This window comes from Salvelinus namaycush, chromosome 34, assembly GCF_016432855.1.
Source record: "Salvelinus namaycush isolate Seneca chromosome 34, SaNama_1.0, whole genome shotgun sequence".
Lineage (NCBI taxonomy): Eukaryota > Metazoa > Chordata > Actinopteri > Salmoniformes > Salmonidae > Salvelinus > Salvelinus namaycush.
Window position 1 is genome coordinate 16,645,641 of NC_052340.1, and position 14,116 is coordinate 16,659,756.

General features: G+C 42.5%; 2 protein-coding genes across 2 annotated transcripts; one reads left to right on the plus strand and one right to left on the minus strand.

Moving 5' to 3' along the window:
• Nucleotides 1–413: 413 nt before the first annotated feature.
• On the plus strand, nucleotides 414–4,696 carry LOC120029237 (NACHT, LRR and PYD domains-containing protein 1b allele 3-like). The gene is made up of 13 exons (XM_038974523.1): nucleotides 414–543; nucleotides 638–670; nucleotides 947–997; nucleotides 1,095–1,118; nucleotides 1,260–1,295; nucleotides 1,453–1,500; nucleotides 1,727–1,770; nucleotides 1,899–1,951; nucleotides 2,063–2,540; nucleotides 3,375–3,500; nucleotides 4,328–4,463; nucleotides 4,532–4,579; nucleotides 4,677–4,696. The coding sequence occupies exons 1-13, from the start codon at nucleotides 414–416 to the stop codon at nucleotides 4,694–4,696; spliced, it is 1,227 nt and encodes a 408-aa protein (XP_038830451.1).
• Nucleotides 4,697–10,900: 6,204 nt separating this feature from the next.
• LOC120028377 lies at nucleotides 10,901–12,530 on the minus strand. The gene is made up of 6 exons (XM_038973601.1): nucleotides 12,509–12,530; nucleotides 12,122–12,276; nucleotides 11,863–11,958; nucleotides 11,652–11,693; nucleotides 11,287–11,436; nucleotides 10,901–11,041 (listed from the first exon to the last, which is right to left on the minus strand). Exons 1-6 carry the CDS (start codon nucleotides 12,528–12,530, stop codon nucleotides 10,901–10,903), a joined length of 606 nt encoding a protein of 201 aa, XP_038829529.1.
• Between the last annotated feature and the right edge of the window lie 1,586 nt (nucleotides 12,531–14,116).

The following is a 14,116-nucleotide window of genomic DNA, read 5'->3' on the forward strand; positions in this document are numbered from 1 at the left end:
AGCATACCAGTTTATAAGTCATTCTGAATTTCTGAATGAGAGTATCTGCTTCTTTAAATGACTAAAATGAAAATGAAAGTGCAAACAGTTACAGCACTGACACAGGGGCCCTCAGGACTATACATAGGAAAACCACAGACATCACTGAATTACAATACGCTCATGTACATACTGTATACAGTGTGCATTCATATAAATTAGTGAGTAATCAGAATGGAAGTTTCAGATGAGCAATGTGGTGTGACGTGAGTGAAGAGGGTTTACACTGATGAGCTCATCAGAGTTAACTTATTCACAGTTTGACAGCAGACAGCAGAAGTGTAACGTTTTGATAAGTCAGACAGTAAATAAGAGGCTTCCAAAACGATAATGTATGACAATTTTCTCAGTAATATGCCTATGTTAGGGTAGACATGAGTAGAGACTCTCAGATCCCCCTTCTAGGTCTTGTCAGAAAGCTCTCAGGGGATGGGCTGGTGTCGTTTGGGGCTGGTTCTACAGAGGGCCAGTCCCCTGGGGTTACAGTAAACCTCTGCATTATGGGTAAAGTGGGGTGGAAAGATGGAGGGAGGAGAGTTCCTAATCCCATATTAACCCCTTACCCAAGACACCTCTAATAAATGTTCTGTTGTTCCAGGTAATCTGACTGAAAGTTATAACAGTGGCTCAGGTAGGCACACCTTTGCAGTATATTTCTATGTTCCTTGTATGGAAATCCTTATAGAAATCCCCACACACACAAACACACACATCGTCCTCTCTGTGAACACTACTCAAACAGAACTCTAATGGTCTCTGAGCTGCTTTAGGCCTATAGAACCCCCCCCAAGTCATTTTTGAACTACCAATCAATTTCCCTCACCCCTCTCTGTTTGAAAGTACGTTTAGAATGAGAAAAGTTTTCAAAGTTCATCCCTCCATGTCTTATGGATTTTTTTTCTGACAGAAAATGCAGGGACATCTACAGAGGAGAGTTCTGAAGATGAGGAGGATTCTGGTGAGCGGCTGCTAGAGCACAAAATCCATTACAGTATGAATCTTCAGGCTTTATCCCATCCTCTAACATAACCTTCTCTCTTTTTGTCTTTCGCCAGACGGCGCTGCTGAGAAAGGAGGAGGTGAGAAAAACACAGCCTCATTCTCTCAGCTTCATCAAAAATTATTTCCAAACGATGACGATACATGGTCACACCAGCACCTGGCTTGTTTGGATATTTAAAAATAAATAATTGTATTCTTTTTTTGGCTTGTCCCAAAAGAATCAGAGGAGCCTGACGTTGAGGATTCCTGTAATGGTGAGTGGGAACTATAGCACAATGCCTTAGAGTACATCTGCCTCATGGTGCCTCTGAAATACAGATGAATAGGCTCTTTCACCTCAGAATGACCTGAGAAGAATGCCTGCTCCTCTCCCCCAACTTCCTTCATGGGGAGTAACTTCTCTTTCCGCAGAATCGGAGTCGGCTCCTCAACCTGATGCAGAGGTGTCCCTTGCTAAAGGTATCCTCAGTTTGACAAAAGTCATTCTACTATCAAATGTTTAGCTTCTTCCACTTAAGGCCTAACTATCCTAGACAAAGGAGATTGTAATGGTTGAAAGGCTAGAGAGAGGATATTTGGGTTCATTCATAGGTTTATGAAAATGTGTCTGCAAATCAAAGCCTGAGAGGTAGAGTATTCCCCAAGAGGGAGTGCCTAGTTTGACTATTGATCTCTCCTTTGTCAGATGTGCCCCCCAAGACATGTGAAAAATGCAAGGCTATCCAGCAGGTGAGCACATTTGTTGGATTGTGGAATTGAATGGTAATTGTGTAATAAAGCTTCAGAGACGTACAGTATGGCTGTAGACTCACTAGAGGAACGGGCTAATCTTAGGACCATGTCTGTTTCTCTATCAGAGTCAAGGCAATGATCTGGTTACTCCCAGGAAGATCTCTAAAGGACGCCTACAGTGAGTGTACCTCTTCTACCTGTAGCCTTGTTCCATCTCTTTCTCACTCAGCCTCTCCTTCTCTCGCTCTTTTTTCCTCCATCTCTAAATCTTTCTGGTTCTGTGTGTCAGGGTGCAGCTGGAGGGAGAGGGGGCATATGAGTGCTCCGTCACCGGCCTGGTGTTTGAGGTGTCGGAGAGAGTCCTGATCCGCTACTCGGTCCTGTCCTGGTCCAAGTTCGGCATGTTCCTCGGGGACTCCTGGAGGTTCGCTGGGCCCATCTTCAACGTGGACTGTGTCAACAGCCCCTCATCCATCCTGACCTCCATCCAGTTCCCCCACTCCCTCTGCCTCGCTGACCCCGACAGTGAAATGACCTTCAGTGTCCTGCATATGAAGGACAGCTGTCCGGTGATTGAGCCCTCGGTTGACCACTCTGGCAGCCATGTAAAGTGGCGTGTGTCGTCCCTGTCCCCGGTGGGGCCCATTGTCCAGAGCAGCAAGCCTGTAGAGCACCACGGGGTGGTCCTGGTGTTTAAGGAACTGGCTCTGAACAACTCCTACTCCTTTCGCATTTACCTGGCCACCAACAACTCCTCCGACATTAAGGTGAGATGGACACAGGGTGGGTGTGGATCATTACTGTAGCATGTTACTGAGTCAGAGCAAAGAGGTGAACATGATCAGACAGATTGTAATGCCCACTGGCCTGACTTCCTGGCACTCTGTGCCTTTCTCACTATGGTCTCTACTGAGGGAAGTCACACTGGAAGTCTGTTTGTGTGTGTGTGTGTGTGTGTGTGTGTGTGTGTGGTGATCAAGATGAGTTCATTTGTCACTGTATCAGAAGACATTGGTGCGTATGAATGAACACAAATGATTGTGTATTGATTTGTGTATCTGTATCTAGGAACAACTCCGATGGAAACCCCAATCCTAATACAATAGATCTGAATCTAGCCCAGTGGGCAACATTGGTTAAAATGACAATGTTTTGCCAACTGGTAGGGTTAGATTGGGATAGTAACACCATGTTATATCAAATACAGACCACAGTGAATGGTCACGTCACCCAGTTCCTGAAATGTGGTTTGAGCCCTGGTAGTGTGTAGTAGTATCAGTGGTGAGGGAAATGACTGAGCGCAACAGAGACCCACATCAGAGCACTCAGCACTCACTTCAGAACAGCCCATTTAACCCTACCTTACTGGCCAGGGAAAGGAGTTGTTGACCGTTAGTCAACAATGACCAAATTGACTATGGAAAGCATCTCCCTCAACCAGCTCCCAGGTTTCCTGACCAGGGAATAGACACACCCCCCCCCCCCATTATTGGAATCCATCACTTACCTACAGTATGGTAAATCACTGGTTCTCTTCTATCTATTCCTCCATTTTACTGTCTTTCTGCCTCTTTCGCCTCCTCTACCACCCCTCACTCCAGGACATAGGGAAGGAGGTGCGTTGCTCCAAGAGGCGTTACCTGAAGGTAGAAAAGCCACCCACCTGTAAGCTGGATGAGAGGAGGTACCGCCTCATGAGTGAACCAGAGGGAGACATCAGCCCTGCGGTGAGGGTTCATTCATCCATTACTGCATAACCAGTAAGCACTGACCTATGTACTGTACACTGAGTGTACAAAACATTAAGAACACCTTCCTCATATTGAGTTGCACCTCCTTTTGCCCTCAGAACTGCCTCAATTCGTCGGGGCATGGACTCTACAAGGTGTCAAAGCGTTCCACAGGGATGTTGGCCCATGTTGACTCCAATGCTTCCCACAGTTGTCTCAAGTTGGTTGGATGTCCTTTGGGTAGTGGACCATTCTTGATAAACACGGGAAACTATTGAGTGTGAAAAACCCAGTAGCGTTGCAGTTCTTGACACAAACTGGTGTGCCTGGCACCTACAACCATACCCTGTTCAAAGGCACTTCATTCTTTTGTCTTGCCCATTGACCCTCTGAATGGCACACATACACAATCCATGTCTATTGTCTCAATGCTTAAAAATCCTTCTTCAACCTGTCTCCTCCCCTTCATCTTCACTGATTTTAGTAGATTTTGTTAACTCAAAATGACACAACGACAAGGTTCCAGTTTAATAACTTTTATTTCACTGTATTTCCACAGGACATAGTTCCATCACACTCAGGCCAGGTCCATCTCCAAAGAGACTACTGCGCAAGTGTACTAATAACAGAGTGATAGCACCGTAACAACAGAAATATAGGGACACTTAAAACATTAATTTAACAGCTGATATCAATAAGGGATAATAGGATTCACTTGGTCAGTCTATGTCATGGAAAGAGCAGCTGTTCTTAATGTTTTGTATACTTAGTGTATGTATGTACTATGTGTGTGTATTCATATGTGTGTGTGTGGTGTCCTGCAGGACTTGCAGTTCACGCTGGCCGTGACTAAATTGAAGGGATATTTTGAGGCGTTCTTTGAGCAGCCCCCTCCCTTCAAGCTCTCCCTCATAGAGACAGAGTCCGACCAGACTGTGTGGTCAGCCACCATCAGAGAAGGTACGTACACACCTGTCTGTAATGTGTTGTGAGTGAAGGTGCAGGACATTCATTTGTCTTCCTCTCAGGTGACTGTGTGGACAATGCAGTTGAAAAACCAAGGAAACGGACAGATAGTAAGTTTGTCATTTTTGTTTGCCCCTCTCAATATTGGCATCAACAGTTCACTTTATTCCCGTGTATGTTCGAGATATCTACTTGTCTGTACACAAGCACTTTTCATCCATCATTAAAAGTAGCTTTTGATTGACAGTGATTTTCTCTTCTGTAGGCAGGAAGAGAAGCACCAGCACATCAGAGGAAGAGATGACCAATAAGAGACCTCGATGCGCAGATGAGTCAGGTGATGGTTTGAACACATCCAATGTGTCATTTGCTGTTATTACTGTGGTCTTATTAATGTTGAGTTGCTGTTCAGAATGAAAAGTCTGACGTTCCTCTGTTGTCCCCAGACGGAGTGCGGACAGTGCAGGTCCCAGGCGTGTCGTCCAAGCAGCTGATGCAGGTGGCTAAGCGGCTGGGGAAGGAGTGGAAGCAGGTGGCTATCGGTTGCCTGGACCTGTCCTCCAAAGACCTGGACGATATTCAGGCCAGCGAGGAGGATGTCATCATGCAGAGGTACAGTAGATAGATATAGTATCTGCACCCTTAAAGCTCAACTTTATATTACTTGCCAGCCATTATTTTTGGGGTTTCTAATTGAAGCATTCCTAGCATAACCAATCATACAATAATTGTACAATAACCTACTTTCTTTGATTCATATTTTTGGTGAAGATTTATTTTTTAGATAATGATTTATTTTTTAGATAATGTGACCTCCGTTTGTCTTGTGTTTCAGGTTTAAGGCATTGGAGCGCTGGAAGACTAGCAGGCCGAAGGGTGAGGCCACTGTCGCTCACCTCTTGAAGAGCCTACAGGAGTTGGATGACCTGCCCAATGAGGTCCACCAGACACTGCAAGGTTAGAGACACACCAGTGGAGGCTGCTGCGGGGAGAACAGCTCATAATATTGGCTGGAATAGAGCAAATGGAATGGCATCAAACACATGGTAACCATGTGAAAGCATGTGTTTGATGTATTTGATACCATTCCACCTATTCCGCTCCAGCCACAACCATGAGCCCATCCTCCCCAATTAAGGTGCCACCATCCTCCTGTGAGACACATTAGACTAGAGCCACTCACACTCACTGACCTGTCTGCACACACACATTTGTACTCATGCTTGTCTCCTAACTTACACCAATTTCTGTCTCTCTTTCTGTCTGTCTGTCTCTGTCTGTGTTCTCTTCAGATATGAAGGACAATAAAGCTGCCAAATGACATCTTTAGCCTCCCTAGGTCCCTGCCTTTCCGCAGCCCTGTCGTCAGTAAGACAGAGAGACAATGGTTGAGAGACGTTTGAACTCTTTATTTGAAGACAGAAATCTCTCTACTTTATGCTGTATGGCTGGGGTACTCAACTCTTACCCTATGAGGTCCGGAGCCTTCTGGTTTTCTGTTCTACCTGATCATTAATTGTACACACCTGGTGACTCACATTTAAATCAGTCCCTGATTAGAGGGGAACAGTGACAAAATTCAGTGGAACTGGCTTCAAGGTTCAGAGTTGAGTTTGAGGGCTGTATGGAGTAGGATGAATGTTTTCTCTAGACCAGATATGGGCAACTCCAGTCCTCAGGGGCCTGATTGGTGTCATACTTTCCCCCCATCCCTAGCAAACACAGCTGATTAAACTAATTGCATTCTAAATGGAAGATCATAATTAGTTGATTATTGGAGTCCGGTGTTAGCTGGGGGAAAAGTGTGACACCAATCCAGCCCCTGAGGACTGGAGTTGCCCGTCCTTGCTCTAGAGGCTGATCTAAGGTCAGCTTTGCATACCTCCTTCATAAATTGAGGATTTGAGGAGGGTACATTGATCCTAGATCAGAAGCATTATGTGTCCCAGCACCCCAGCCTAGCACTGTCACCCCTTCTCAGCCCAAGACAATTGCTTTCAACTGAAATGTTTGATTCCTGTAGACCTGAATGCTGGATCTGGAGAACTTTGTGCCCCACCTAGTAGTGATATTTAGTAGTGGGAAACCCTGGCTTTTCACCCCCCCCAAAGACAATTTCACCAAAGCCTTTAATCTTGAAGGGTCATTCTCTTAGATGTTCACAAATGGTCCATTAACCTGGAATAATGCAGAGACGTACCTGAAGCTGTAGAGGTACCCCAAACAGCCAGGAGCTAATGCTACGACCCGCGGTGCAGAGAAGACTTGTTATATCATAGATGAGCTCTGGGATCTAAAGTGTAGCCAGTAACAGACATGGTGCTGCCATATGAAAACTGCTGACAAACTTATGGGGAGTTGTATATTTTGTATTTTGATATTTGTCATTCAAGGCATTACCACTTAATCATGGAATTGGACCAACTACTCAAGGAGTGTAGCTGTACTTTTTATACTGTGTACATATTTTCTCTGTATTTAAACTATGCTGTGATTGTTTTTATTTTTGTACAGTTTGTGTTTGTTAGTTTTTATGTGTGTTATGACCAAATTGAGCCTGTCAAACTTAGTGGTGATAGATAAGCTTCATCTCAGAGAAAAGTTTGGTAATATTTACTTTTGTTTAACCTGAATCGTGTCCATTCTGTAGCCTGGAAATCATGCTCAGTGCATTTGAACATGGTGGGATTGAATGAATTCCAGAAACCACTAATTTAGGAGAGTATTTTTAGTTAATAAAAAGGGGTACTAACTCATTTTAAACACCTTTCAATAGGGATGTCACTGTTGCCGATACTGGGATCCAAATACCTCAGGGAGATTAACTGTTGAAATTATGAATGGGAAAACCACGAGTTCAGTGGTAAATTGGGTATTGGATGCCATTTGCAAGTGTGTACATATGTTTACACTCAGAGTGATCTCTCAAAGTCCATCATTTAATATTCCAGTCCTTACATGTGCACTTCTGTAATGTTACACTTCAGGTATGGGCCTTTGTAGGGCTCTGGGTGTGGTGCCTAAGATTACAAATCATTGACTGAATAAAATCTTTGTTTTGAAAGATGAATTTAATTTATTTAATTGCAAATAGTTTTCAGCTAGTAGAGGTAGGCCTACAGCTTGATGGAGGTCTTCATGACTGTTAGTAAACACAAATGTATCATTAAGTCATAGCCTACAGGTTCAGTGGCCTTTACAGAATTGCTTGACTAATAATGACCATGCCAAGTTGGGAACCAACAGGACCCTGAACAGCTTCTACCCCCAAGCTATAAGACTGCTAAATAGTTAGTTAAATAGTTAACCAATAGCCAGGAATATCTGCATTTACCCTTTTTGCACTAACTCTTTTGTCTCATGACATACACTGCTGTTGCTGTTTTATCTATCCTGTTGCCTAGTCACTTTATCCCTACCTATATGTACATATCTACCTCAATTACCTTGTACCCCTTCACATTGACTATGTACTTGTTTCTTGTGTTATTTTTCTCTTCATTTTTCTTTTTTTTCTTCTCTGCATTGTTAGAAAGGGCCCATAAGCATGTGACAAATAAAATGTGATTTGATTATGATTTAATTTGCCAGTGGTGTTAAGTAAAAATACCCTGAAGAACTACTTAAGAAGTTTTCTTGGGTATCTGTACTTTACTACTTATATTTTTGACAACTTTTACTTCACTACATTCCTAAAGAAAATAATGTACTTTTTTTACTCCCATGCATTTTCACTGACACCCAAAAGTACTCCTTACATTTTAAATGCTCAGGCAGGACAGCAATATAATCCAATTCATGCACCTATCAATATAATGCGTTATCATCTCTACTGCCTCTGATCTTGCGGACTCACTAAGCACAAATATGGTGTTTTTGAAATGTTTTCTGAGTGAAGTGAGTGTGCCCCTGGCTATCCATAAATAAATAGAAAACAAGAAAATTGTGCCATCTGATTTGCATAATATAAGGGATTTGTATAGCATTTACTTGTACTTTTTACTTTTACTCAAGTATGACAATTGAGTCATTTTCCCACCACTATACACCACTGTACATTTCAAACCAGATACTTTTACTCAAATAGTATTTTACTGAGTGACTTTCACTTTTACTTGAGTCATTTTTTTTTTGTTAAGGTATCTTTACTTTAATTCATGTATGACAATTTAGTACTTTTTCCACCACTGGACCTTGCCTCTTTTTGCATTCCTTTTAGTTATTTAACCATATAAATATAACAAGAATCATTTTAATACTACGGTAATAACCATAGAAGTAGAATCCCGACAAGGGGCTTATTTAGACTGGTAAACTCATGGGTACACTCCATATGGCTGCTATTGTGAACAATGTCCATGGCAATTTGGAATGTTCTATCAACTGCTGCTGCATTGCCATGGTAATGTAGAATGCTTATTGAAATGATGCTAAGTGATGTGGTTTACAATCAAGTTGTCATCTGAACCTAGGTTTATAAAAGCACCCTGACCAGTATTACCAAAATATCCGCAACTACAGATATCACAAAGATCCCGATACTGCATGGAATGCTGAAAACGAAGGTAAATACTGACCAGGATGCAGCGCAAAAATGACAATCGTAGGACCTCGGGTCATGAGCTGCGGCCAATGGTGGGTGAACCCTCCCTGGACCCGTCAAGACTTTCCCAGGTCCCGGCAGACTGGACCCGCGAGACATCCGGAGACGTGTGGGAGGATGAGGGTGGGCAGCTCATTATTACACCTGTCGGTCGCTCACGACCTCCGGGCAGATGGCTGAAATCAAAGTCCGGCTGGGATGATTGCGCCCCGAATGCCTCCATTCACACGGTGTCGCAGTTGACTAATGGGCACGATGATAACAAGGACTCTTGCCACCCTCAGGGAGACACTGTAGATGGGGCAGAAATGTTCACATCACCTGAGCCGGCTGTGGACGACAAGAGCGACCTGACAGCCAAATTCACATACACCAAGAACCTGTACGCTACGGAAGCCGCGGCCGCTGAGCTGGCCCAAGAGATAGCCGAGGAGAGGAACGAAGCTCTGCGTAAAGAAAACGTTGGCCTGAAGAACCGGATGAGAAGCCTGACGAGCTCCGTGGAAGACATGGACACCCTGGAGGACATGGTCCTGGAGATGCGCAAATCCCTGGAGGAGAGCAACAGCACCACTGCACGGCTGGAGACTCGACGTCTGCAGCTCCAACAGCAGAATGACGCCTTCAGGGATACGATTGAAAGTCTGAACGGTGACCTGGCCACCCTTATGCACGAGAGAGCGGAGGATAGGGTGAAGTTGCGGGATCTGAACCGCTGCATCGGCCTGTTGCAGTTCCAGGTCGATGAGGGACGAATCACTTTTCTTCACAGGGAGGAGTTGATCCAGATGAAAAATTCCCTTATCGAGGAGATGCAAAGCTCCTTGGCCGAAAGCACATCCCGCGTCCTGGAGTTTCAGGAAAGGGTGCAGGACTTGGAGGAGCAAATCGCAGAAGCCAGGAACGCTGGTAAAGAACATGAGATGACAGATAACAGTTCCATTGCGCGCGGGAAAATGGCCCTTTCCTTCGCTAAGGAACTTGCGCAATGTAACATGAACTATGTTGATGAAGAGATAAGTGAGGAGAAAGTGGCGGTTTCAACCACTCCGACCCAGAGCTGGGTGATGAGAAGACTGCCCGGGGGGCTACAGAAGGTGGTCTACCAGGCAAGGATTTTCGCCCTGGGCGGCATGGTTTCATTATGCGTAATGGCTGCCAGTGTGCCCACATGCCAAATTGGACATGGGGTTCCATGTGGAGACCTGCTTGAAGACGCAGAAAATGTATTTTTCAAGTCTTATGCGACTATTAATCACACTGCTCTCCCTCCCGTCTGAATGATATTATATTTCAACATGTTCCATAAAGATTATAATATATATTTTTTTACCACAAACAAAAACGTATTTAGCCTATTCATGGGTAGAATGTTTAAACCTACAGAGCAACAACACATACAACATAGCTAACATTAACACAATCAGTCTCGGTAAGCTTGTAATAAATATTTTATTATAAATATTCCAATAAATAACATCAATAACACATTGTTAAATAAATACATATATTTCATACATCAAATAAATAATATTGCATTCATCAAATAAATAAATCCCCGTCCCTAAAAAAAGGAATAAATAAATAAATAGTTTGACCAGCCAAAAAGAGTTTAGCTAGCTTACGTCCTACTCATCTTTTCATACACAGTATAGTGCACTATTCAACAGTTGTGATGACAAAGTAGTTGATGATGATGTCTGATGATGAAGATAACAATCAGTGTTTCTGATGATTAACTTGTTACAGTTGTAGGTGATGATGATGATTGTCAATATTTGTTATAGTTGATGATGATGAGGAATCAGATGGTGTTGAAGATGAGGGTTTACTTCCTGTGGTCCCCAGCAGAGATGTAGCCCATGGCTCTGCTGATGGTGATGACCCGGAGGTGGAAGCCCTTCAGTACCTTACACAGATGGACCCTCTGGTCCACAGGGTCACCACTAGTCAGCTTAGGGTCTGCAACCTGCAGGGCAAAATGAAACAAAACTTAACTTTATAAAAATGCAAACTATAAGTCCATAGTTGTGAATGCCTATTAGCAGTGACATTGTACTGTCTCAAACACAGAGGAACACATTTTTGTGTACAGTTTTGCAATTGTCTACATGAGGTTGTTGTCATTAGAAAACTGTATCAAAAGAAAAAGAAACATGCAAGGAAGGAAGGAATGTTTTCTGTACAAAAGATCAAATAGAAAAATCTAATTACCTGTGAGGAAGACACCCATTGTGTGGATGGACAAATATTTAGTAGGTTCTGGGTGTCCTGGGCAGTGGAGCTGAGGTCGGCCTGTTTGTAAGCCTGTAGTGAGGCAGCATAATGTTCTAGGTCTATTCGGATGTTCCTCAGACACTCACTCTGTCAGAAGAAACCATACAAATGGACAGAGATCAGCCAATCAGACATATAGGAAGCAGTTGAAATGGGTGAGGTAAGAATGGGTGAATTATGTGAAATGCAGTCACTATTAAATCTATAGACTGTCTAAAGATCTAACTATTTATTTTTATATCTGTGGATTTAAATAGCATCCCCTAAACAATTATGCAATATTGTAAGAACACAATAGTTACCTCACTGAATGTGGTGTTCCGTTGACCAGAGCATCTTGTGTTCTGAGGAAATACAAATATATACAAATATAAATCAATAGACTGATTTATATCACTGTTCTGTAAATCCGAAGTATTAATTAAAATTACTACATAAAATGCAGAGAAATTATATATTTTTTTAATGAATAATTGTAATATGAATGTAGAAAATGACTGTTGTGTGACTTACCATGTCCGTGTTGGGTTCGCAGGCTAGGACTGTCTGGGTCTTACTGTTCACCTCCACGCGCTGCTCCGAGCAGTTTAAACCCCGAAACAGGTTTTCCTATGAAGGGAAAATTATTCAATTAGTAAGTGGATACATGAATCACAAACTGTGTGAACAAACTGTAAGCCTATCAAAGATACAGACAGACTGACTGACTGAATAAGGGATACATTAGATTTGAATTAAAAGTTCAAAGGAATTAGTTATAACTGTCACTTACGTTGTCCAGGAGCTTTCTAACATTCTTGACGAGCTCTCTGGAGAGGTCAGCGCACTGCCCGCATTTCTCAGAGTCTAAACTCCGCGGCGTGCGCACTGGGGTTCCCATGGAGACTTGGCAGGACAAGGCGAGGAGCAGCACACAGCTGGCAAGGTCTGTGTGGAGGGAGGACACAATATGTCAGTCAGCACCAACCAATGTATCACCCCAATAATCCTCTAAACAAACCAATGATAAAAACACCCCGGAAAATGTCATTATTTAACTCCAATTTCAAATCAATAAATTAAAATGGAAGACTATGTAAAGTTTGAGGCATATCATTTCACAGGGTTAGTTTATCAAAAAACCACAATACAATTAGGTACAAATGAAATTAATACTCACATAAATAAAAGTTTGGCAGCATGATTCCGAGATCTTTGACTCAGGTGTGGAGTAAACTGATAGGTGTGTTGTCATCGTTGTTTCATCTGATCATTATATAGCCATGCAGCGCTCCTAGAGGGAATTCCCTGGCCAGTTTTTAACACGAAGCTACATACAGCACTACATCAAGCGCCACCAAAATGAAAGTGACGCGTCACTTGTGTGTAATTTCCTAAATTGTTTCTGCAGCTCAGGCCAATGAGTCATGCCCTCGTTTCGATTTGCATGAGTCGCCTAACGAGGAAACCAATGCCTAGATATGAAAAAATGATACAATACATATATATTTTTTACATTATAGTTAAAGTAATGCAATTAAAACATATAACTGACAGTCACATTCTCCCACTGGTTGTGGGTAGCATCTCACTGCGTAGCCCAATTCTATCCAGACACCTGCAGCACCGATTGCCAGAAAACTACGTGAGACATGTATGCATTCCGATGTCAATGTTTCACTTTTGCTGCTTATTTTCTCTAGCCTATGTAATTGTCAAAAATAGACAGATGACACAAAGAATAATGTTAGAAAGCTTTTTCTAAATGTTTTTGCTGTAGGCCTAGATATATTGTGGGTGGGTAGTAAGTAGCCTTTAGCCTGCTTTAGGCTGGTTGTCTTAAACTACATTCATAGTTGTTGTTTCTGCAAAGCTTTACATGCATTTAATTGTGCATCATAAACATACATTTCGTAAGAACGAAAAACAATGTAAATATGAAACAGGTTTAATTTCTCAATGTTTGATTGACCCACAGGGGTCAGAATAAAGTGGACCTTCCACCAATTCAGTGCTTTTTGAGAAGTAACTTGTAAAAAAAAAAAATACTTAAGATTTCTGCTAATTTGTATATTCTGTCATAAAGAGCACTTGTTAAATTTCATAAAAAACTGGTTTTTCCATCTCAAGAGATAAAAAAGGTGCCAAAGTGACATGGTTGACCATAAAAGGGTTGAGGATTTCATCTTAAATCAGGCATAAATCCCCCTGTGACAGTGGCATTGGGGCGGACAAGTACGAAAATGTATGCACTCAGTACTGTTAAGTCACTCTGGATAGTCTGCTAAATGACTAAATTGTAATGGGATTGCCCATGACCCCTGCACACCCACACAATTTGAACCATGGCATTTTGAATGTCTACCATTGGCCTGTTTAGTTAAGAAAGTACTCCTCTTCTTGTAAAGACTGACTCTCACTGGGCCTGTAGAAAGAGAGTGGCCATGGTGTGACAATCTGCAGGGGAGAGTTTCACAGAAGTGGATGATACTTGTGGTTGTGACCATTGATATATCAGACCTTTCAAAACCACAATCACAATAAAGCGCAGAGCTAGCTTCGGCCTAAGGTTTAACATCAGCTACTCTTTAAAATAAGGTGACTGTTTATGGAAAAATATTCTAATAGAAAAACGTATGCATCCTTCATACTCCATACTGTTGTTGCCTCTGAATAAACGATTCAGTGGAGTGATCAGCTTTTCTCTTCCCAGGTGGCAGTGATGTTGGTATGGTTATTAATGTATCAATTATTTCCAAAATCCTGCAATGCGCTTGTCAGTACAAGT